Source organism: Gorilla gorilla, chromosome 8 (assembly GCF_029281585.2).
Source record: "Gorilla gorilla gorilla isolate KB3781 chromosome 8, NHGRI_mGorGor1-v2.1_pri, whole genome shotgun sequence".
In the NCBI taxonomy this organism is placed as follows: Eukaryota; Metazoa; Chordata; class Mammalia; order Primates; family Hominidae; genus Gorilla; species Gorilla gorilla.
In genome coordinates, this window is record NC_073232.2 from 144,999,027 (window position 1) to 145,023,630 (window position 24,604).

Here is a 24,604-nt window from a genome sequence, read left to right on the forward strand (position 1 = left end):
CACCAGCGCATGCACTTCCCACCGGCGTGTCTGTACTTCGCACCGGCATGTCTGCACTTCACACCGGCGTGTCTGCACTTCGCACCGGCGTGTCTGCACTTCCCACCGGCGTGTCTGCACTTCGCACCGGTGTGCCCTCACTTCACGCCGGTGCATCTGCACTTGGGGAATGTGCATTTCCCTTCGGCAGCTCCTGTCTTCTATGAGGTTCCTCCCATTCCCACCTGTTTGGTGCCTGGGATGTAGACCGTGGTCTCTGCCCGTTCCGCGCCTCCATACATGCTCAGGACTCCCCACCTTTCTGTTCAAGCCCCCCCCTCCTTTCCTTCCAGACTCTTGGTTCCAGCTGCCTGGATGCCCTGTGGCCTGCTGAACTTAGAATGTCCAGAGGGGCTTCTCTGTCCTCTGCTCCACACCCCACCCCCACCCTGGCCTGCCCCACAGTGTCACCCTCCTGGCTGACACAGCTCCATGCTGCCGGTGCCAGGGCCCACACCGTGGCGTCTGCCTCTTCTCCCATGTGGCATCCCACCTGTCCGCAGGTGCTGCCCCGCCACCCTCAGAGGCTCCCTGGCATCTGGCATTGGTCACTGTCCCTGCTGCCACCCTGCCCACGCCACAGTCCACTCTCCTTGGTTGGTTGCAGGGCCTCCTGCTCCTGCCTCAGTTTTCTCACAGGGTGAGCCTTGGAGGCCCCGCCCCTTCCCTCTCTACCTCCCTCCCCCCTCCCTCCCCCTCCCTCCTTCCTTCCTTCCCTCCCTCCAGCTGGCCTTGCTCTGCCATCTCAGGACCTCGCACAGGCCACCGCTCCCTCTGACGGCACCTCTGCTCCCTGCCTGTCCCTGTCCTTGCCCCTCACGTGGCTCAACCCAAGGCTTTCCCCACTCTGCTCCTGTCATCCCACCCCACACCCACTTCTCAGCAGGATCTTTTTCTGTGGCCTTGTGTCTTTCTGAATTACTGTATGATTTCCCAGCTTCTGAGTCAATGCCTGGGCTAGGGAGGGAGGCAGTCAATAAATATTCATGTCTTGGTTTGAGGTCTCCCAAAACACACCCCAGGCAGGATTCCAGTGAAAGCAGTTGAGCTGGGAGGTGCAGGAAAAACCAGCTGGGGAGTGGGTAGATGAGACTAGGAGGGGAGGCTTTGGGAGCCCCTTGAGGCACAGGGGTCTCCGACTGGCCGGCAGCTGGCTGAGGGGCACTGAAGGGCAGGCCCGGGGACATGGGAGCCTCTGCTGCAGGGGCAAGGGGTGACCCCTGGCCAGTCCTGAGGCTTCTTGACCAAGGTCAGGCCCTGTGACTCTCAGTTCCTTTCTTTGGCTGAGGTCAGGGGCGTGCCTTGGCCCTGGGCATTGCACGGAGCAGGGGGTTCTGGAGGGGGAGGTGCCATCCTGCCTGGCCCAACTTCCCACTCACCCGAGGCTGCTTCTCTACAAGGGCTGGCAGGACTTCTGTGTGTGTGTGTGTGTGTGTGTGTGTGTGTACAGTGTTTGTAAACTTGAGGTAGTTTATACACAGTAAAATGTATTGATCTTTGGTGCACGTTTCTTCGATTTTGACAAATGCGCACACCTGTATGGTGCCCGCCCGGACATGATGGGGAATTTCCATCTTCCTCTTCCCTGCTGCCCCACCCCTCGGGTACCACAGATCCGTTTTTCCCATTCCGGAATGTCACATGCTGAGACCCAGTGAACGTGGCGGCACCCGCCGGCTTTCCCTGTGCGAGTGTGTTGAGCCAGTTCCGTGTTGTCGCACACTGTGGCTCAGTGCTGTCATCACGAGCACTGGCCCTGGATCCTGCTGTGTGGGGCCCACTCTGCGCTCCCCACTCTCCCCTTGGTGACACCTGGGCTATATCCAGGTTCGCCTGGTTAACAAAGCTGCCGTGGATGTGGACATGCAGGCCTCCCGGGACACACGCCTTCCTTCTGCCTGGGTCTGTTCCTCAGGGAGACTGTTAGCTGTAGGGTGGGTGTGTGTTGAAGGCTTCAAGGAGCTGCCCAGGTGAGGTGCCTGGTCATGCCTGCAGCCAGTAGGTGGGAGTCCTGGTCACTCCATGTGTCTCTCACAGTTGGTGCCGTCCTTTGCCTTTCGGCTCCCTGACACCGCTAAGTGCCTCGTAGCAATATGCAGTTGCGGGAGCTGGCGTGTTCAAGATCGCAGACTGTGCAATTCTTTCTCTCCGTTCTAAAGTGAGATTTTGTGGGTGTGCACAAGAGCCCTCTGTCAGTATCCACAAGGTGGATTCTGGTGTTCGTTTTAGCCAGCACTTAGATTCTTTATGGACAGATTGTCAAGGCTTGCTGTGGAATGCACACGTTAGCAGTCTGCTGTGCCCTGTGGACAGCCCGAGCTCACAGCAGTGCAGGGGGTCCTGTGGCGACTGTGGGAGGCCCCTTGTTGGCTCCGTGTGAGGCCCTCCCAGCTCATGCCCCACTGCCCTCGAAGGGTCGCGTGTTCTGCTAGAGTCTGTGTGGCTGTAGTTTGGTCCTGTGCTTGGCACTGGGGCGGGGTGGGTGTCATAGACCAAATTGTGTCCCCCCAAGTTCACAGGTTGCGCTCTGACCCCCAATGTAATGGTATTGGGGGGGGTGGGCTCTTTGGGAGGTGATGGGGTGAGATGAGGTTATAGGGTGGGCCCCCGGGATGGGATGGGTACCCTTACAAGAAGGGACACGGGATCAGGCTCTCTCCACAGGGCGCAGAGGCAGCTCTGTGAGCCAGGGAGGACCCTCACCAGGAACCAAACCGGCCGGCTTCTTGGCCTCAGACTGACAGCTCCAGAACTGGGAGAAATACGTGTCTCGTTTAGGCTCTCTGGTCTGTGGCATTTTGTGATGGAGCCTCTGCCGACCGAGGCAGGGGCTAAGGGTGGACAGGCTGGGAATACCTCACCTTGGGTGCTCCCAGGAGGCTTCACGGGGAGACCGGGGCCGGGAGCTGCTGCTGGCTCCACACCTGTCCTGAGAGGGTCTGCCCTGGCCGCAGAGCAGGTGGGTCTGGAGGGCGGTGGGGCTGGCGGTGCTGGGCGCGGCTCCCAAGATGCGTGCAGCTGTCCGCGGTGGCTGCCTCGCCCAGCAGCGTCCCTGCCAGAAGTGGGTGCTTTGAGGGCCAGTGCCTGGTCTGTCCTGACTCCCTCTGTGTCCCCAGCTGCCAGCAACGTGCAGCGGATGACAGTGAAATGAACGAGGGAGTGAGAGCCGAAAAAGACACCTTCCAGGAATCGTGGTGAAAGCAGCGTGCACAGTGTGGTCCGGGGCTGGGGGTGTGAGATGGCTGGGATTATAGTGAGAGGCGAGACAGGGGATGCAGACGGGCAGACGCCACAGGGCCTCCTCTTCCCCGTGAAAAGCTTCAGACTTTCTTCATCCTCAGGGTAACGGCAGCCACGGACAGTCAGATTGTGGGGACCGTTGGTTGGAGTATTGGAAACCGGGAGGGGTGAGGCCGTGGAGAGAGCCGTGTGGGGGAGGTGCCCAGGCTGGAGTGGCAGCGTCGGGTGTGGAGAGAAACTGGAGATAAGGGACGCGAATCTGACTCGGTGACTTTGTTGTCGATGTTGATGTCTTCACTGGTTGCCATTGCCCAGGAGGGTGTTTACAGCACAGCGCTCTGATCAGCAGCTGCGGATCTGCTCTTGGTGAAGAGCAACCATTAGATTAGGCTCAAGTGTGGAAATTAACCGCAAACCAGATTCTAAAAGCAGACCTCCTGCCAGTGGTCTGGTCTCCTGTGGAAGACAGTGTGATCCTTGTCTGCCTGACGCAGCTCAGGCCCATCCCTACCAGCTCAGTAAGGGCCGGCATGGCTGAGAGCCCATCATGGACCCTGGGAGGAGACTGATGGGAGGCTCCCCTTTCTGGGCTGTGTAACCTCACCGTGCCCCGCTTCCTCATGAGCATGCACCCATGGCTGGCAATGACTGTGAGGAGTGACGGAGTGAATTCCAGCAGGCCGGCGGCACCATTCAGGAAGCACTAACTGCTGTGAGGGCCTGGAGCCCTGTGCCCTGTGCCCTGTGCCCTGTGGTGGCCGCCCCCTCTCCCTCCAGATGTGCTCTGGCGGCGGGGGGGTGGTGGCGTGGGGGACACGCAGAAGGAAACGTGGCTGTTTATTTGCTTTCCGGATGGGGAAGGCTTTTCTAAACTCCACATAGTTGAAGGAATTTGTAGAGGCAAAGACTGATGGATTTGAGTAAATAAAACTGGCAGGACTTTTCTTAGGCTCTTAGAGTTTAAATGTGATTAAAAGGCAGACTGGGAATACATTTTTAAAAACAACAATAGGCTAGTTTAACAATTTTTATAAAGAGCTCTTATAAATGAAAGAGAACATGTAAAATTCCAATAGAAAGATGGTCAAAAGCTTCTCTTAGAATCTAGCCCAGCCCCATCCAATAGAAATGGCGTGTAAAGTGCATATGTCATTTCAAAGTTTGAAGAGTCATATTTTAAAAAGCAAAAAGAAATAGGTGAAATTATTTTAATAATATATTTTATTTCACCCCGTGTATCTAGAATGTTATCATTTCAACATGTAATCAGTATACAGTTATTAATGAGACACGTTATCTGTTTTTGTGTGGCCTTCAGAACCGGGTGTGTTTGACACTGAGCCGTGGCCGTACAGATGGCAGGAGCGAGGGGAGGTGGCTGCCAGGTAGTGCCCCTTCCTTGCTTACAGCTGAAGCAGCACCTGGCATTCCCATTCTTGGCCTCTGGGTGCCGAGGGTGGGTCCATTTGGCTGCCTGACGTGTGTCCCCAGCACTGCAGATGGGTGGTTCCTCTTTAAGCTACCTGGTGGTATACAGCAGTGGCCTCAAACTTGCTCTTGCCCTCTGACCCCAGCCCTCCCCTCCTAAGAGCTCCAGAAACACAGACTCCACGTGAGGGAACCCCAGCTCTGTTGTAGGGCAGTGCGCTGCCCACCTGCTCAACTTCAGGTGACAAATGGCCCCATCCTCTCGAGCCAGGGCCCTGCAGCTGTTCAGTGTCTTCATGAACTTTCAGTGACTCAGGAAAGTGGCTGAAGATAAAAATCTCATCGTACATCTTTGAGGGGAGTTGTGTTACATTTGCATGCATAGTAGAAGATTGGCTGTGGGGCGACAGGAGACCTGAACAGAAGGTTCTTCTGTGTCCCCTCTTTTTCTGGAAGTCTCCAGTGTGGCTCCAGGGTTGGTGCTAGTGGCTGTGGAATGAGTGTTCACTGGCTGCTGCATGGTTTGGCCCTTCCCTCTGCATTGTGTGGACAGCCCTGTGCTACGGCAGTTTTCCACATGCATTCCACACGTAAGCATCCATGAGGGGTGGGTATCCACAAGGGAATGGCATCCACGATGGCCAGGTGGCCTCCGGGGAAGCTGTCCTCCAGGGAAGGCATCCATGAGGGAGGGTGTCCTCTAGGAAAAGGCGTCCATGAGTGGAGGGTATCCATGAGGGAGAGGTGTCCACAAGGGCAGGGTGTCCTCCAGGGGAAGCTGCCTTCCAGGGAAAGACAATCATAAGGGGAAAGTGTCCATAAGGGGAAGGCATCCAAGAAGGGAGGGCGTCCTTGAGGGGAGAGTGTTCTTGAGGGCAAAGCGTTCTTGAGGGAACGTCATCCTCGAGGGAAAAGCATCCTCCAGGGGAAGGTGGCATCCATGAGGGAAAGGTGTTCATGGAGGAGGGCGTCCTCAAGGGTAGGGTACCCTCTAGGGAAAGACATCCTTCAGAAAGGCATCTATGAGGGGATGATGTCCTCCAGGAAAAGGCGTCTATGAGGGAAAGCCATCCATGAAGAAAAGGCGTCCATGAGGGAAAGGTGTCCATGAGGGGAAGGCGTCCATGAGGGAAAGCTGTCCATGAGGGGAAGACATCCATGAGGGGAAGGCGTCCATGAGAGGAAGGCATCCTTGAGGGGAAGGCATCCTCCAGGGATATGTGTCTATGAGGGGAGGGTGTCCTCTAGGGAAAGGCCTCCATGAGGGAAAGACGTCCTTGAGGGGAGGTGTCCTTGAGGAAAAGATGTCTATGAGGAGATGGTGTCCATAAGGGAAAGGTGCCCATGAGGGGAGGGTGTCCTTGAGGGGAAGGCAACCTCTAGGGAAAGGCATACATGAAGAGAGGCCATCCTTGAGGAAAAGGCATCCATGAGGGAAAGGCTTTCATGAGGGAAAGATGTCCATGAGGGGAAGACATCCATGAGAGGAAGACATCCATGAGGGGAAGACGTCCATGAGGGGAAGACATCCATGAGGGGAAGACATCCATGAGGGGAAGACGTCCATGAGGGGAAGACATCCATGAGGGGAAGACATCCATGAGGGGAAGACGTCCATGAGGGGAAGGCATCAGTGAAGTGAAAGTGTCCATGAGGGTGGGGGGGCGTCCTTAAGGGGAAGGTGTCCATGAGGGAGAAGATGTCCACGAGGGAAAGAAGTCGATGAGGTGAAGGCATCCATGAGGGAAAGACACCCACAAGGGGAAGGCGTCCATGAAGGGAGGGCGTCCTTGAGGAAAAGTTGTCTATGAGGGAAAGACATCCATGATGAGAGGGCATACTTGAGGAAAAGAAGTCTATGTGGGAAAGATGTCCATGAGGGAAAGATGTCCATGAGGGCAGGGTGTCCATGAGGGAAAGATGTCCATGAGGGGAGGATGTCCTCAAGAGCAAGGCGTCCTTCAGGGAAAGGTGTCCATGAGGGGAAGATACCCATGAGGGCAGGGTGTCCATGAGAGAAAGACATCTATGAGGACAGGACGTCCATGAGGGAAAGGCATCCATGAGGGGAAGGTGTCCATGAGGGGAGGGCATCCTTGAGGAAAAGGCGTCCATGAGGGAAAGGCATCCATGAAGGAAAGGTGTCCATGAGGGAAAGGTGTCCATGAGGAGAGGGCATCCTTGAGGAAAAGGTATGAGGCAAAGTTGTGCATGAGGGAAAGATGTCCATGAAGAAAAGGTGTCCATGAGGGAAAGATGTCCATGAAGAAAAGGCATCCATGAGGGAAAGATGTCCATGAAGAAAAGGCATCCATGAGGGAAAGGTGTCCATGAGGGAAAGGCGTCCATGAGGAAAAGGCATCCATGAGGGGAGGGCGTCCATGAGCGGAGGGCATCTTTGATGGAAAGGTGTCTGCAAGGGGAAGGCGTCTAGGGGTCTTTGGCAGCACAGCTGAGCAGAGCACGCAGTGAGAACTCTCGGGATCCTGTGAAGCCCAGGAAGGGAGGGGGAGACAGAGGTGTTTGAGGAGCCTGTGGAGCCAAGGGGCAAGCTTTAGGGGGTGGGGGCCTTGTGGAAAAGGGGAACTGGGAAGGTTGGAGGGGAGAGAGGATCATCAGGGCGCTGAGACGGGGAGCCAGGAGCTGAGTTGGTGGCTTTATGGGGCTCTTCATACTTTAGGTCCCATTGCCCTGCTCCAGGTGGGCTGAAGGGTCAGGGCTCCCTTCGGTCCCTGCGTCATCCCCTGGGAGCTTGCCATGGCCAGAGTGAGAAAGGGCTGTCGTGAAAATCTGCATGGTGGCTAGCCTTTCGAAAGAGGCTTCCAGAAGGTGTTCTTTTATGTGATGGCTGCGAGGCCGCAGTTGCTATTGTCGTCATGGAAGCCAGGCCAGGGTGGGGGAGCGGGTGGGGCCTTGGTCGCACCTGCCATGACCCTGGACTTAACCTTGCCCTGCCTTGTGCGGTGGTGGGGGCCAGGAGGCGGTCGGGGGGGGGGGTGGTGCTTCTTAAACTAGAGCTGATTTGTGGGAGCTTCGATGGCCCGAGCCCGGACTTTGTTCGGGTTAGAGCCCTGCGTTTCCACCTCTGCCCGTGGCGTCTCCAGCAGCAGCTTCTGGCTCCATCTGCAGATTTGCTTAAGTCACTTGCCCTATCTCTGGGGGGAAGGCTGCTGCGTGTGGTCAGTGTGGTAGAACCCACGGTCTCCCCCAAAAACCTCTAGGCTGTGCCTGGGTGGGGCCTGCTGGGTCCCACACCCCTCCCCATGGTGGCCCAGCCCCAAGCAGGGCCAGGGAAAGGCAGCTCCAGATCACACAGGCTGGCCAGGCTGCCTGCGGTGAGGTCATGGAAACTCATGGTGTCCTGTGTGCAGGGCGGAGAGAAGAACAGGCCCCTGCCCACACAGCTGCTCCATGTGCCCTGGCCGGTCCCATCGGCTGCGCCTTGAGGCCGTCTGACCAGGGGCCTGTGGGAACCTGGGTCTGGTTGATCACAAACAGGCCTCTTTCTGGGGTCCCAGCACCCGTTGCAGCCCAGCCCAGCCCCGAAGGGACCTGGAGAGGAGAGCCCCCACCCAGGGCAAGGGTGGGCAGCGGGGATTTTAAACAGGGTGTTTTCCAGGCGTCGTTGGCAAGCAACTATGGCCTTTTTCTATCAAGAAATTCCTGTGTCCCTCTGCGCGCCTTATCTTGGCATGGGGCTTCCACTGGGGTGCTGTGCAGGATGTAATTCCTTTTTAGGTCACTCCAATACTCCTCTTTGGAGAACGCCTGACAGGGCCTGGCTGTTGCTATTTTTAACACCGAGTCTTGGCCGTGCCGATGGACGTGGCCTGGGCAGGCCTGTGCTGCCTGTTTCCTGGGAACCAGGGGCCCTTCGTGCTGGGCTCCGCTCCGCGGCAGAAGCAGGGTGCTGCTTGTTTGGCTGGTGAACGTGCTTTTTCTTGCCATGCCTTTCCAAGATATTTTTCCTGGGCCTTCCTCTGAAGCATCCAATTCAAGGACACTATAATAAAACACCCCGTGTGGTTTTATTGACTGCCCTTTTTTCCTTTAAGGTAGGAGCACCTGCTTTTTCACTGTAGAATTTTGGTGAAGAAAATGCACAGCTTTGGGCCGTGACTTCCCCGATAGTTCCAAGGTCACGCATGCCAGTGTCATTGTCACTCAGGGCGTGAAGTGCTGAGCAGAAGCTCAGACTCGTGGGTGGAGATGTGCACCCCCATGGGGGTTGTGTCTCTTCACAGCCCTGCCTGGTAACCTGGGGACACTCTGTCACATCTGTGCTTTACAGCGGTGTGTTTCCAGCCAGGCCTGACCCAAGCGTGCTGTCCGACACCGTGGCGTCGCCTTTCCTGTCTATCCTCTGCGGTCCAGCAATATGTTTTGTTGAAGGGATCTTTGTCCAGGATCGTGCAGGCTGCAGAGGCTCCCAGGCCAGCCCTGGGGAGCTGCTTGGCTTTCTGCAGCTGCCTAGAGCTCTGTGTGTGTCCCTGTCCTCCCGGGTGCCAGGGCGCCTGTGTCCCCTGTGGCTGTATCTCTCTGGCATGGGCCAACGCCTGTGGTATGAGTAGCTGTGTCTGGCTGGTGTCACCTCACTCTGTCCAGCCTGTGCTGAGCCTGGATGCCAGCATTGTTGACACCTCACAGCGACCGTCTCAGGAAAGCATGTGCCGAAGTGGATCCTCCGAGAGGCAGGAACCAGGCCCCAGAATTCCCACCAGGAAGGGGTCTAGCAGGAGCCCGTGACCGGTGTGCTTCCTGGAAAGCCCACACTTCCACCCACCACCACTGCACCCCGCCCAGATTGTCACGGGCACTGACTGAATTGATCAGGAACTTGGGAGCCAGGTGTGAAATGCAGCCATTATTAAAAATCAAATTATATAAACCTATAATAAAGTAAATATATTAAAACCAAAGGCAATAAATGCCCCACACTCATCCCTTCCTAATTATTGTACTGTTACATATGATCTTGACTATTTAGCTCTGTGTCTGGGTGAGGGAAATACACAGTATTTGATGTGTGAATGATGGTGCCTTGCCGAGCACCTCTCCTGCCCCGGGTTCAGTGATGCCACATCGGTGACTTAGCGTTGGCCATGGCGGGGCATTCACACCTCGGAAGGGCAGTCCCAGGGCCTCGCCTGGAGAGCTAGTATTGAGAACTTTCGAGCACACCACTGCCTGGGGAGTTGGGGGCTGGTTCTGTCTCCCTTCCCCATGGAGGAGGCCTCTGTCCCCAGGGCAGGGGCTCCTGGGTGCTGGCTTACTTGGTCAGGTAAAGACATTGCAACAAAGGTGCCCTGTCCCTGGCTGCCTTTTGTGGTGGTGCTAGCCACCCTTCAGCTTCAATAGTGAGCTCCCGGACCTCAGCCCCTGCCTGGCTCCCCTTAGTGGGCGAGGTGCTTGAATCCTGGCTGTTGGGAGTCATTGCTCATCAGTGAAGCATTTACATTTACCCGGTACATTCTGCAGCTTCACTCACTTGCAAGGGAAATATTTTTTTTTTCTGTTAGCCAAAAATGTCCAATAGTAGGTCACGAAAAACCATCCTCTTCTAATGAGCTATTCTGAGTTTCTCGCCTTGTGCAGTGACTAAAGCTGTTTTCAAATGAAGTCTCTGATGTGTGTGTCTGTCGGCTCTGGTGAGGTCACTGCAGGTGCCCAAGCGTGGAGTGGGTTCATACTGTCAGCCTGGGCACCGCACCTCCTCCGGAGCTGGCAAACAGAAGTGTTTTCAAGCTGAATCCCCAAGCAGGACATTGGTAAGAAACAGAGATTCCCTCTTTTCTCCCTGGCCTTGCCATTATGAGACCAGGAAAGATCACAGACCTCAGAGAAGGTCATGATTTTTCCATTGTTCAGAGGCACTCACTGGAAGGCCCTGGGGGTGGCTTTGCGCAGCTCCAGGGCTCCTGCCTTGGGTGTTGCTGGCTGGAGGGAATGTGTTTTTTGGGTTTCTGGTTTTGTTCCTACTGAGTTAGTTAAACAATGAGCACGTTCAGCAAACTTTTATTGTGACGATTTCAAGCCCATATGAACGTGGAGAGAACCTTTCCGTGCCCAGCACCCATGCTCAGCTGTGAAGCTCGTGGCCAGTTCTGTTTCAGACCCCTCCACCTGCTCTTCCCACCCCTGAGCATTTGAAGCAAAAACCAGACAGTGCATCACTTCATTCGTGACTATTTCAGTAGGTATTTCAAAGAATACAGACCCTACACAGTAGCTTTATATCTAAAAAGATGATCAGTAATTCCAACCTATTCAATATCCAGTTAGGATTTAGATGTTCTCAGTTGTCTCATAATTGTTTTTTACAGTTCACGTGTTACAGTTAGTCGATGTTTTGATGGAAATTGTTTTGTAGCTTTCGTGAGGTTAGGAGTGCCATCTCCCTTGGCGGGTGTGCCCCGGAGAGACGTGTCATCTCCCTTGGTGAGTGTGCCACAGCGAGGAGTATGCATTCTGTGTTCTGCAGGTGTCAGATGTGGTTTTCTGTCGTGCCAAGTGGACCACGGAGCTTGACTGTGTCCTGCATCTTGACTGCTTGTGTGTGTTGGTCTGGATCCATTGAGTGCCAAGGGAGGGCGCTAAAGTCTCCTACAGTGGTTGTGGGATTGTCTGTTTCTCCTTTGTTCTGTCAACCTCTGCCCAGTGTGTTTTTTGTTATTAGCCATATACACATTTGTGGTTGTGCTGTCTTCCTGAGAGTTGTCTCGGTCGTCACGAATGTTCTTCTTCGTCTCCTGGAGCCTTGGTCCAATGAACGTTGCCGCCACTGCGGCTCATGGTGGCCCTCCCAGGCCCTCGGCCGGCAGCCCTGCCTGGCTCACCACGGCTCTCCCAGGCTCATGGCTGGTGTGGTGTGTGCTTTCCTGTCTGTTTGCTCTCTGTCTGTTTGTGTCTTTATCCTGAAAGTGTGTCTCTTACAGGCAGTGTGTCCTTCAGTCTTGTTTTTTATCCACCCTGTAGCTCCCAGCCTTGCGATTGGGAAGTCCAGAACAGCCTCAGCTGACAGAACTTCCTGATGAGAGTTCCAGTCTGTGGCATTCACAATGGCAGCCGCTGGCCACCTGTGGCTTTCGATGGAGCATATTTGAAATGTGATTCGTGCTGTCAAAGAACTCAGTTTTTAAACATTTATTTCATTTTCTTTTAAATAGCCACATTTGACTTGTGACAGCTAGATAACACAGTGCCAGTCTAGACCATTAACCCTGTTATAACTGTTGATGTGGTTGAATCGGGGTCTGCCATTTTTTATTTTTCTGTTTGTACACTGGTTTTTGTACCCTTTTCCCCCCATTCCTGCTGTCTTTTGAATTATTTAATTTTTTTTGGCATTCCATTTTTATTTCTTTATTGGCTGTTTCCCTTTTTAAAGATTTTTTTTTTTTTTTTTTTTGAGACGGAGTCTCAGTCTGTCACCCAGGCTGGAGTGCAGTGGCGCGATCTCGGCTCACTGCAAACTCCGCCTCCCGGGTTCACGCCATTCTCCTGCCTCAGCCTCCTGAGTAGCTGGGACTACAGGCGCCCGCCACCACGCCCGGCTAATTTTTTGTATTTTTAGTAGAGACGGGGTTTCACTGTGTTAGCCAGGATGGTCTCGATCTCCTGACCTCGTGACCCGCCCTCCTCAGCCTCCCAAAGTGCTGGGATTACAGGCATGAGCCATTGCGCCGGGCCCTTTTTAAAGATATTTTTAAAGCTACTTGGGAGGGTGAGGTGGGAGGGTTGCTTGAGGCCAGGAGTTTGAGACCAGCCTGAGCAACATAGCAAGATCCCTATCTCTCGAAGATTTAAAAAAAAAAAATTAGCTGGGTTTGGTGGTGCACACCTGTTGTCCCAGCATCAGGAGGCTGGAGGCTAAGCCGGAAGGATAAGTGAAGCCTGGGAGGTGGAGACTGCGGTGAGCTGTGATCACACCACAGCACTTAACTGAAGCCTGGGAGGTGGAGACTGCGGTGAGCTGTGATCACACCACAGCACTTCAGCCTGGGTGACAGAGGGAAATCCTATCTCAAAAAAAAACAAAAAACAAAAAACAAAAAAAGGCATATTCAAGTGGTTGCTAGTTAATATTGTACTACTTCATGAGCAGTGTTGAAATCTTGAAATCACATAGGTTTCTATATGGCATGTATTCCATCTGTATACATTGAAAATCCCAGTTGGAAATATTATTTCAAAAAATGCTTTATTGGATAAACAAAATGTGTGTGTGTGTGTGTGTATTTTCTACACCACACACATATATGCAATGTAATATTCGGCCATAAAAAGAATGAAATCGTCTTTTGCAGCAACGTGGATAGAACTTGCTTTACTTCTTCCGTGAAACAGCTCAGAAAGTCAGTCCACATGTTCTCCCTTCTAAATGGGAGTGAGGGATGAGTCACCTAAGGGTACAGTGTGCACACGATTCGAGTGGTGGTTACACTGAAAGCCCTGGCTTTTAGCCCTGTGCAAAACAGCCACGTCACAAAACTGCACTGTACCCCTTACATGTATACAAATTTAAAAAATGAACTCAGCGTCAGCAAACTGCGCTCCCTCCACCCTGGTTTGCAGCCCAAGCCAGCCTGCTGCACGCCTTTGGAAATCGAGTTTGTAGACGCACAGCCACCCCCAGTCGCTCCTGTCCCTTGGGGCTGTGCTTGCGCTGCTGAGCAGGGACCACAGAGCTCCCGTGTCCATCTGGTTATTTATGGAAAAGAACCAGCCCTGCCTTCCTGGATTCCTCAGAAAGGGCTGATGGGGGCAAAATTTCCCAAATTTTTGTACGTTGAAAACTGTTCTGTATAGTTTTGGAATTTGAAGGATGCTTTGCTGGATAAATAGCCCTTGGTTCAGGCCTCCTTTCACTGAGATGTTTAGGAAAGGTCATTCTGTTGTCATCTTAGTGCGTATGTTGGGTTTGGAGAGACTGGTGCTGGTCCGATTCTTTACATTTTATTTTTATTTTTATTTTTTTCTCTTTGAGATGGAGCCTTGCTCTGTCGCCAGGCTGGAGTGCAGTGGCACGATCTCAGCTCACTGTAACTTCCGCCTCCCGGGTTCAAGCGATTCTCCTGCCTCAGCCTCCCAAGTAGGTAGGACTACAAGCGTGTGCCACCAGGCCCAGCTAATTTTTGCATTTTTAGTAGAGACGGGGTTTTACCATGTTGGCCAGGATGGTCTTGATCTCCAGACCTTGTGGTTGATCCGCCCGCTGCCTCGGCCTCCCAAAGTGGTGGGATTACAGGCGTGAGCCACCAGTTGTTTAATTGATCCTTTTTACCTGGAGGCCATGAGTATCGTATCTTTATCTTTGAAATCTTGGAGTTGATTGCTTTGGGTGAATTTTCTGAAGTATTCAGTGAGGCTTTCAGTGTGTAAGTACGGGTCTTTTTCTGTTTGGACGTTTTCCTGGGTTATAGCTTTAAATGTTAGGTGTTTCAGGTGTCCTTTGGGTCCCTGATCCTCCAAATGTTCCTCCTTCTCTGCCTGTCTCCCACGGTCATTTCTTTCTCTCACGCTGTTTTCTCTGTGCGATTTTGCTTTCTCAGTGGATTTTTCTGGTTTTGATGCCCATGTTGGGGTTTCCTTCCAGTGACTCTCCTGGCGCCTGCTGTGGCTGTCCTCCTCTGTCATGACTGTTCTGTGCTTTGCCTCTGCCGCCCCCGAGGTTGATGGGCGCTCTCCGTCTCTTTCTCCCTGTGGTCCATTCTGTGTTTTAGTTTCGCATCTCTGATGTGAGGTGGTTTTTCATATTCTCGACTGCTTGAGTAGATTTGATTTTATCTGCAGTGTGGGCTCCCGTCCTGTTGTGCCTCACGGTCGTTTTCCTCAGGTCGGGCACGTTTTCCTCAGTTTGTGTGTGTACAATTTTTTGTCTTTTTTTTTTTTTTTACAGCCGTTTTGTAGGGACTTTTGCTCATCTTTAGTGGGAGTAGGGGGTTTGCAAGATTCCTAGTTTAATAGCACCCTCTTGTGTCGGTATTGCAAAGTCCAAGTGCATTTGCTGGCTTTGGAAGTTGGGCAGTGATTGGGGTCTGGGAGTTGTTCGTTCTCTGATTTGCTGGCGCTCTTTCTCTTTCAAGTCCCTCTTTTCCTGCCTTTTCTTCCTTTCTCCTTTGCCACCTGGTGACTCAGGGCTGCTACTTCTCTCTCTTTTTAAAAATATTTTTCTCTTCTTCGTTGGTAGTGTCTCAGTAGCGCCCTTGAAGCATGGCTGTCCTGCTAGGCTGGGCCTCCCACTTTCCATCACAGCGGCCTCCAAGTCTCGCCTTGTGTTCCAGCCCACGCTCGGATGTGCTGGGATGCTCTTCCAGAATCTTCAGCCTCCGGACTTGCTGGCTGTGTGTTTGACTCTCTGTGTGTCTCTTCCCTGGCGTCTCCCTTCCCTCTCTTGTGGTGTTTCTTGCTGTGCCTTTGTGCTTCACAAAGCCTCACACCCCAGCGGGGGCAGTCCCGGAGCCCGAGAGATCACCTTCTGGAGTCTGGATTTTTCCTCATTTTATTCACTGCTATTTGTAGCTCCCAATTTTATTTTATTTATTTATTTATTTTTTGAGACAGAATGTCGCTCTGTCACCCAGGCTGGAGTGCAGTGGCACAATCTCGGAGCACTGCAGCCTCCGCCTCTTGGGCTTATGTGATTCTCCTGCCTTAGCCTCCCAAGTAGCTGGGATCACAGGTGTATGCAACCACGCCTGGCTAATTTTTGTATTTTTAGTAGAGACGGGGTTTCACCATGTTGGCCAGGCTGGTCTCGAACTTCTGACCTCAGGTGATCCACCCGCCTCGGCCTCCCAAAGTGCTGGGATTAGAGGTGTGAGCCATTGAGCCTGGCAGCTTCCACTTTTTCTTCAAGCCACACTGAAGCTGCAATTTGGGTTTTTCTCTATATATAAGTTAACATATATATATGACATAGTTTATTTATTACATTCATTATATATCATATCCCCTGCCTACATAGAAAATTGGGGAGCAAATTTTTGGGAGTAGGCTGTCTTCAGCTACCCTGGAGGCTCACATGTATTTTAAAGAACCCAAGAAGAAAAAATATAATCTTTTATATTTACCCAGATGCTTCCCATTTTTCCTGCCTTTCCTTGTTCTTGGAGATCCAAGCTGCCCCCAGATCATTCCCCTCCAGCCCTGCCCAGCCATCAGTTTCCAGCAGACGTGCTGGTGGAACATTCGGTTAGTTTTCTTTTGTGTGAAAATGTTTCCCTTTGCCTTCATTCCTGAGGGATATTTTCAATAGATACTGACTTCTGGTTTGACTTTTTTTTTTTTTCCTTAAGCACTTTAAAGGCCTTGTTCCACTGTCTTTTGGCCTCCAGGTTTCCTAATAAGAAATCCGTGGTAATTTGAATTGTTGACTCCTTCCTGTATGTGTGTTCTGTTACTTCTGTCCAGTTGGTTTCAGAAGTTTTTTCTATTAATACATCTTTGTTTTTCCTCAATTTGATTACGATAAAGTGTGGCACAGATGTGCCTAGATAGGAATTTCTTTGAATTTATCTTGTTATTTGTTTGAATTTATCTTGTTAGGCACTCACTGAGGTTCTAGAATCTGTAAATGTATGTCTTTCACTAAATTTGGGGACATTTTGGCCGTTGTTTTTTCCAAGTGATTTTCTCACGCACCATCTGTTTCTCCTCTCCTTCTGTCGCTCCGACTACGCGTAGAGTAGACGTGATACCATTTTCTGGAGGCTCTGCTGGCTTTTGCTGAACCTTTGTGCTTTCTGTTCTTTGATTTCAGTAATTTCTATTGACTTATCTTCAGATTTGCCAGCTGCTCTCTGTCATCTTCATTTTACCATTGAGTTCTTCTGGTCATTTATTTTAGATATTGTATAAATGTTTTTAGTTTTTGAAATTTCCATTTGTTTCTCCTTTATAGTTTCTGTTGAAATTTTCTGTCTTTTCATTTATTTCAAGAGTATTTACTTTGACCTCATGGAGCATGTTGTAGTTGTTGCTTGAAAACCTTCCTCTGCTGTGTCCGGCATTGGTGTTGTCTTAGTGGTGGCATCTGTCTGTCATTCTTTCTATTAAATGCGGGCCATGTTTTCAGATTCCGATAACTCAGGGTTGTGTCCTGGTCATTGTGGATGCTGCGTTGTGTAGACACTGGCTTTTCTTAACGGTTCTCGGCATGCACGCATTCACCCTGATGAGGTACAGACCATAAGCTCAGTCTCATGCTGGGTACTGGTCAGAGCTCACCTCACCACTCAGAGCCTCTGCTCACCCACGTGGGTTGTCACACACGTGTGTGTTTGGGGTTATTGGAGACTCGAGCGGCTTCATACACAGACTTAGGGTTCCCTCTTCCTAGCTCTTCCCTCCAGGGTTGCCCCACACCGTCCGGCTAGCCTGGGCTTCTTTCTGTTGCTCTTCTGGCCAGAGAGAGGGTGGGGTTTCCTCTGGATTTGTAGGGTCCACATTCTGCTGCTCCCGTAAGTGTGGCCCAGGCTTGGGCAAAGCCCGAAGAGGGAAAGAATAAGAGGCTCGCCCTGTGTATCACTTCTCCAGGCTCTGACTCCCGGCGCTGCCTGTCTGCCTCTCTTTACCTCTCAGCCTCCTCGGGTGCATGTTTTGTTTGTAGTGTGTGGTTGTCCTCGGCGGGAACAGTGGCCTCCGAGGGCCACATGCTCCCACGGCAAAACCGGAGCCCCTGCTGATGTGCCCTTGCAGTGCCTTTTAGTTGATGCGTGTCTCTGTACACCTTCTTTTCTCTCGGCCGTTTCCTGTTCTTCTTTGCCCCTCTTTGCCAGAGCTTATCTGTGGAAGGCATCCAGTGTCCCCCACGCAGTGTCCGTGGTCCTGTGGCTGGAGGTGTCCTGTGGCTCTGCTCAGCATGCTGTCTCCCGTTTCCTGGAATCGGCCTCCATCTAGATCCGACGTGGGTTCAGTTTTTCCGCCGGGATGCTCTGCCATGGCGTTACAGCTTTCATCGGGAGGCATGTACTCTGCTCACCCCTCTGTCTGTGTCTCTTTGTGGTATTAGCAGCTGCTGGTGTTCACTGCCTCGATCCACTGCGTCATTAAGAATTGTAAAATGGCTGTATTCTAATTCTACCATTTCTTTTTCACTTTTTGGTAGGAGTGTTTCTGTAAAGACGGACTGTGTCCCCTGTGCTTTTCCAGAGACACCGATTGTCCAAGAAAGGCAGGATAACGCGTTGCTCCATTCCCCTTATTTGCCAGTTTTCCAAACAATGTCGGGATTTAAAATAACACCCTGATTTCAAGATGACCAATGCCTGGAGGCTCTCAGGCTCATTATGTACTCATGGATATAAACTTTCTTGTTGTGCCGATCCATTCTAGACCATAATTCTGTCTCCTAGATGGAGTTTATAATATGTGAAGTTACATTTCTCCATACAGCTAACTAGTCCAGCTATCCGGATAGATCTAACCAGGATGTCTTCCTTCTCCTTCATGAATTCCTCAGACAGTTTGCCTGTGCCTTTGTGGAGTGAGATGACCCCGTGCCAGAGGGCGATTTTCTGAGCCCAGTCTTTCAGCAGAAGCTCCAGGGACTGGGTGTTAACTCACCTGCAGTCTGTTCCAGCACAGCTTCGCAAGGGCCCCGTGTTGTAAACTGTGCGTGGAGGTGGTTTGATTTGTGGGTGTGGAGGAACAATAGCATCATTTGCTGCCATTCAGTGCCCTGCTCTTTTCTATAGTCGTTCATTGCTTTTCTTCTGAAACTTCTCATGGTAAAGATCTTATCATTTTGATAACTTGGTTTTCAAAGGAAGTGTGGCCTTTCATCTGTTTGGGGTACCCATCTCCATAACCTGTTGTAGATGTGTGGGAACCCTGGGCTTCTCCTGATGCAACATTTTGTGTTTCTGAAGCGTCCTCTCACTTCAGCTTTGAGGGCATCATCACCCCCGTGCATGGTCAGGGTGTGGGGCACACCAGCAGGGCTCCCCAGTGTGGACCAGTGCTGGCACGTCAGGGTTCAGGGCTCATGGTCCAGTGGGAGGGGATGTGGAGAGCAGCCTGTGACCGCAGAAGAAAAGGAAGTTCACAAAGCCATCTGGGAGTCCAGCGGGAAGGGGCGGCCTTCTGGGAACAGCCTGGAGCTCATCTGCAGTCTGGGGACAGCCTGGAGCCCGTCTGCGGTCTGGGGACAGCCTGGAGCTCGTCTGCGGTCTGGAGACAGCCTGGAGCCCATCTGCAGAGGAGGCCCGGGGCGTGGGAGTGGGTGGAGGCCTTTCCAGCAGAGGGGCAGCAGCAGAGCCCCAGCGTGCAGCACTTGCTCTGTGCAGTGTCCGGCGGGCTGGGGACGACATCTGAGAAGCCCTGGTGTCCTTGGTTCTTCTCCACGCAGTTCGCCGGCCATCCTCTCGCATCAGGGCTGTGTCTCACTGTGCGTCTGGCGTTCCGGGGCCCCTGATGTGGTAGCTATGCCAGCATAGCTGCAGTTTCTCCACCGCCTCACTCCTGCCGTGACAGCCCAGGAAATGCTGTAAAATCTAGTTATCCGTGAGGTCGTTGTAATCTGAGGACACATCTTTTCTTGTGATGGCGTTTGCCTACAGAGCTGTGTGCGTCGCAGCCCCCTCTCCTCCCCTGTCACTCCGGGAGCAGGGTTCCCCTCTGTTTGAGCAGGCCTGGCCTTTGTTGGGCTTTGCTGAGGAGCTCATCCATGTCACGTACACTTGCTGTTGAGAGAAACCAAGCTGTTCCACTTTAAATTAGTGGGACCGTTTGTCAATAACTGCATGAAAATATATACGTAAGACTTCTGACCCAACTGTCCATGTGGAGGGGCGGCCGCACGTGGGGATAAAGACCTGCCGATGAAACGCAGTGGTAATTTTACATGTCATAACTCTTCATCATCCTGCTTTTCTGTCACATGCTTGAAATCTTGCCAGCTTGGGGAAACTGAGAGTATGTGCTGTTGACGTAGCTGAGCTCATGTTCCGTCCAGTACAAAGCAGGTGTTGCCAGGTCGCTCTGTGGGAGATGTTGACTTTAAATGAATGTCACGGAGAGAGGAGTTATTTTCCTCAGTTGTTTATTTAAACTTAGTGATTTGTTAAAATTTAGTTTCAAATACTATTAATTAGCAAGGTCATTGGGTTTACCAATTAAGATATATTGAATATAGGGTTTTTTTTTTCTCCCACAGAGGTATGGTTTAATCAGTTAGCTCTGCTAGTATATAGAAGGAATTCAACTATTAAAGACTAAGAAAGGCACAAAATAAACCTAAACACATCCAAGTTATCACTGAATATTGTACTACTGCCACTGTCTTTCTCTGGGTGGTACGGGAGTTGAGGCAGTCTAGTGAGAAAAGTCACGGGCCTGAAGGATTTTGAGGCCAGGTGTGGGGACTCACACCTGTAGTCCCAGCACTTTGGGAGGCTGAGGTGGGAGATCACTCGAGCCCAGGAGTTGGAGGCTGCTGTGAGCTATGATCACACTACTGTACTCCAGCCTGGGCAACAGAGTGAGACCCTGTCTCAAATGAAATTAAATGAAATAAAATAAAATTGAATAACCTATAAGTGTAATAAATATGTTGTCTTAGGACGGGCAGCTTAGTGTTTGGATTCTGAGACCTAGCAGGAATGGTGAAGGGACGGGGCATGAGAGGAAGTCAAAGGGCATAAAAGCGTCAGCCTGGCCCAGGTCTGAGGATGCTGTGAGTTACTAATTCTGCTGGTGCATTCGAGGTGCTGTGACCAAGGCCAGGAGCTCTGGCATAGAAGCAAAAGCCAGCGTCGGTTCCTGTGCCCAGCCCTGCGCCACTACGCCCACAGCATCCGTCACCTTGGGTCCTGGCGCCCTGTGAGTGAGGAGAGTGCTCATGTCGCCTCCCACTCACAGGGGGTCGTGGAGGCTCCGGAGCTTGGTGACCCCGCAGCCGATCGCCCCATGGCGTCCTAGGGCGTGTGGACACAGTGAGGCCTCTTCCATGCCAGGGAGGCGTGGCAGATCTCAAGCCCACCCACTCTTCCCCCACCCTCGGACACCACAACAAAACCAGAGTTGTGCATCAAGACAGCCTGGAAACAGGCCACCGGAAACACTCAGACGACCGGAAACACCCAGACCACCGGAAACAGACCACCGGAAACAGAACACCGGAAACACTCAGACCACCGGAAACACACAGACCACCGGAAACACTCAGACCACCGGAAACAGACCACCGGCACCAAGGGTTGTCTGTTTTCAGAACTTCTGTTGCTTTGAGCACAGCCCAAAGGGACAGCTGGCTCTTGGGAACCACGTTGGGCCGTCTGTTAGGGAGAAGTGCACTGCCTGGGCTTGAAGGCAGTGGGCTGTCTGGCCTCCTGAGTGCCCGGGGAGCCCACGCCCACACCCAGAAGGGAGGGGCCCACTCGATGCATCCACGCAGAGGCGGCTGCGAACTCAGGCACGGCCGCCCTTGTCTCCTGCTGCCGCTGTCACCTGCAGCACAGACGGAGCCTGTGCACAGGGCCTGGTCAGAGCTGTTTCTGTCTCCCCAGCCTGAGCCCCGTCTTCACCTGCAGCACAGGCAGGGCCTGTCCGCCGGGCTTGATTGGAACCATTTCTGTCTCCCCAGCCTGAGCCCGTCTTCCCTTGCTGGCTGCCCACTTGCTCAGCTGCGCCCTGGACCATGGCCGCTGGGCTCTTGGGAGGTGGGCCGTGCCCACAGCTCCACCTGGCTCACAGTGAGTGCCGTGTCGTCGTGAGCACCTCCAGGCTCCCAAGCCCAGCACAGACAGCACCGGCCCCTTCTCTCCCCGCCTTTCCACTCCTCCAAGGAAGCTCGTCCTTTTGGGCCCTCAGTGGCTGTTGGAGCACCACCACCCCGGCACCAGACAGAGAGCCCTGTCGGGGGCTTGCTCCTTGGAAGCGCTGCGCATCCTGTGTTCCAGGGGAGTGGGGTCAATCAGTGCCTCACCCCTCATCCTGCTCAAGTGAAATGTGGCTCCCTGACTGCCTCGCATGTGTCCCACCCAGGGTTTCCTGCCAGGTGCGATGGTTCGTGTCCTGGCCTGTCAGGACTCCCATGAGTGGCGAGGTGTGCGGTGTGGGGCAGTGGCTGGACTGACAGTGGGAAATAGACGGGGACCTGGAAGGAGGGGAGTCCATGTCGATACTGCATCCGCTCTCTGAATTCTCTGCCCGCGCGTCCTCTCAGAGCCTCATGGTGGAAGCCGCCAGGTCACACAGGAAGCCGCACTGACAAGGATATTTGTTGCACTGCTCTTTAGCTGTAAAAGTTTGGGACAGATTCAGCACGCTGCAGCGGTGATTGCTTGAGTCAGAATCCTTGCTGGGGACCTCAGAGACATGTCGGGGGCCTGGGAGCCTCGATGGGGCGGGCGGGACAGGGGCACCAGTGGCCGTGATGCCAGGCTCAGGTTCCCGGCTCTGCCACTTAGCGGAAGTGGCCTTGCGTGAGTTGCTGCTGTGTGTCAGCGTCCTCCCAGGCTGTGAGCAGGCGGCGGAGTGGCTGGCTCCTACACACGTGAACACACATGCATACACAGGCACATGTGTATGCACACATGCTCTGGCACACACGTGCTGGTACATGCTCCCGCACACGTATGCACACTTGTGCACCCTTGCTGGGGTTGTGCCTGGGTGTTGCTAATGGCTGCCTTCCTGGTGAGATTGTGACCAGTTGATCTTGAGGCTCCCAGAGGCTCTGTAGTAAACATGCGTAACTTTTTTTTAACTAGAAATAAGGCCTCTAGATGATTGAAGAGGCTTCTGAGAAATCTGGACTCTTTTCTATGGAATTTATAGTAATGGGAAAATGAAAAGCACTGGAAATATAAATAACTGGAAGCACAAAGGCGAGGTGACTCCTAGAATCTGTCCAGAACCCATAGTCGCAGACATGGGGCCCCGTCTCTGCCAGACCCTGGTGGCTCCCAGGCCGTGGGGGCGGTGGAGGGGGTGGTGCCACGTGTGGCTCTGTGGACGGTTCCGACGACCCTGACAGTGTGCTTCTCTCCCTCCAGGTCGTGCACACACACAAGCCGCACTTCATGGCCTTGCACTGTCAGGAGTTTGGAGGGAAGAACTACGAGGCCTCCATGTCCCACGTGGACAAGTTCGTCAAGTAAGTCTAGGGGCAGATGCTGGTGTGTGTCCACTTCCCAGGGGTGTGGGGTGCCGGTGGGGGTCTTTTCATGGTACTATGATCACCAGCCTCACCATTCGGGACTCACCTGGGGGCCATGTTGGCTGAGTCTCAGTTTTCCAAAGAGAGGAGTGGCCCAGACCTGTGGCCACGAGCCTCCTTGGGGCGGCGACAGAAGGCCATGGAGTGACAGCCTGCTGCCTCCACACGGCGAGGGTCTGTGCTCTCGGGCCAGGGGACGTGAGCCCCAGATACCAGTGGAGCCGTCTCCGTGTGTGTGTGTCTGAGGCCTGGGCCTGCGGTGGTCGGGGTTCACATCCCACTGCGGAGTCTGTCTCAGGGAGGTCGGCTGGGAGTGTCCATCCTCCTTGGGGGCGAAATCTCCATTGTTTAGGAGGAAGGTGCCCCATGTGTAGTCCCAATGTGCACGCCCTGAGGCTTCTGACAGGGCCGGCCCAACTGGGTCCTGCCTGGGAAGAGGGGGCGCCCAGACCTGGGGCATCCAGGAGTGGACAGGAGCAGGCAGGGGCAGGCAGGCTTGTGTTCAGACATGGGGCCTCCTATAGGCTGTTGCTAATAGTGGCTGCTGTATTTTCCCGAGGCCGCAGCCGTGAAGCCCGCCCTCTGTGTCCCCTACAGTGTGGCCTTGGCACATTCCCATGTTGGGGGCTCGTCTCCACTTCCAGACCCTGGGCAAGCCCTGGCTTCTTCACAGCATGAGGGCTTCTGGGACCAGCCCCCAACATCGCAGAGCTTCACAAAGCTGCCACACTCTGTGGGCCGACGCCACTGCCACGCTCTGTGGGCCGACGCCATTGCCACACTCTGTGGGTTGACACTGCTGCCACGCTCTGTGGGTCGATGCAGCCACCCGGAGTCGGGACCTGTGGGCAGAGCCGTCGAGCCCTTCCTGGCCTGGTGCCAGTGTGAGTGTGAGCGAGGCTTCAGGCGATCCCAGCCGCTGCACCCTTGCTGTGACATAAGCCCTCCGTGTTGAACTCCCAGCGCAGGGTCCTTGAGCAGAGCAAAGTGGTTTCAGCTGCTAAAAAAAAAAACTGCCACAACTTCCCAAAATAATCTGTAATTTAAGGCAGTTTTTTTTTCTTTCTTTTTTTTTTTGTTTTGAGACGGAGTCTCGCTCTGTCACCCAGGCTAGAGTGCAGTGGCGTGATCTGAGCTCACTGCAAGCTCCGCCTCCTGGATTCATGCCATTCTCCTGCCTCAGCCTCCCAAGTAGCTGGGACTACCGTTGCCCACCGCCACACCCAGCTAATTTTTGTGTGTTTTTTTAGTAGAGATGGGGTGTCACCATGTTAGCCAGGATGGCCTCAATCTCCTGACCTTGTGATCTGCCTGCCTTGGCTTCCCAAAGTGCTGGGATTACAGGCATGAACCACCATGCCTGGCCAGTTTAAGGCAGTTTTAATCAAAATCTTAGCGGCATTTTTCCTAACACTCAACAGACTAATACTAAAATTGCCACATAAGAGCAAAGGGTCAAGAATAGTTAAAAGATTCCTGAAGGAAAACAAAGTGGGTTCTCACCCAGCTCGACCCCAAGGCTCATTCCAAAGAAGCAGTGGGGCAGGTGGCATGGCGCAGGCCCGGAGAGGAGAGCGGATCGAGGCAGGTGCGCAGCCCAGAGAGTGGAGAGCGGAGTCGAGGCAGGTGCGCAGCCTAGAGAGTGGAGAGCGGATCGAGGCAGGTGCGCAGCCCAGAGAGTGGAGAGCGGAGTCGAGGCAGGTGCGCAGCCCAGAGAGTGGAGAGCGGATCGAG

General features: G+C 53.2%; 1 protein-coding gene across 1 annotated transcript in view; it reads left to right on the forward strand.

The window, feature by feature from the left end:
• Positions 1–24,604, forward strand: part of INPP5A (inositol polyphosphate-5-phosphatase A) — a 244,149-nt gene that overhangs the window by 87,094 nt on the left and 132,451 nt on the right. The window contains exon 3 of the mRNA XM_019035299.4: positions 22,707–22,807. Within this exon, the coding sequence (XP_018890844.3) occupies positions 22,707–22,807 (101 nt within the window). The remainder of the gene's footprint in view (positions 1–22,706; positions 22,808–24,604) is intronic.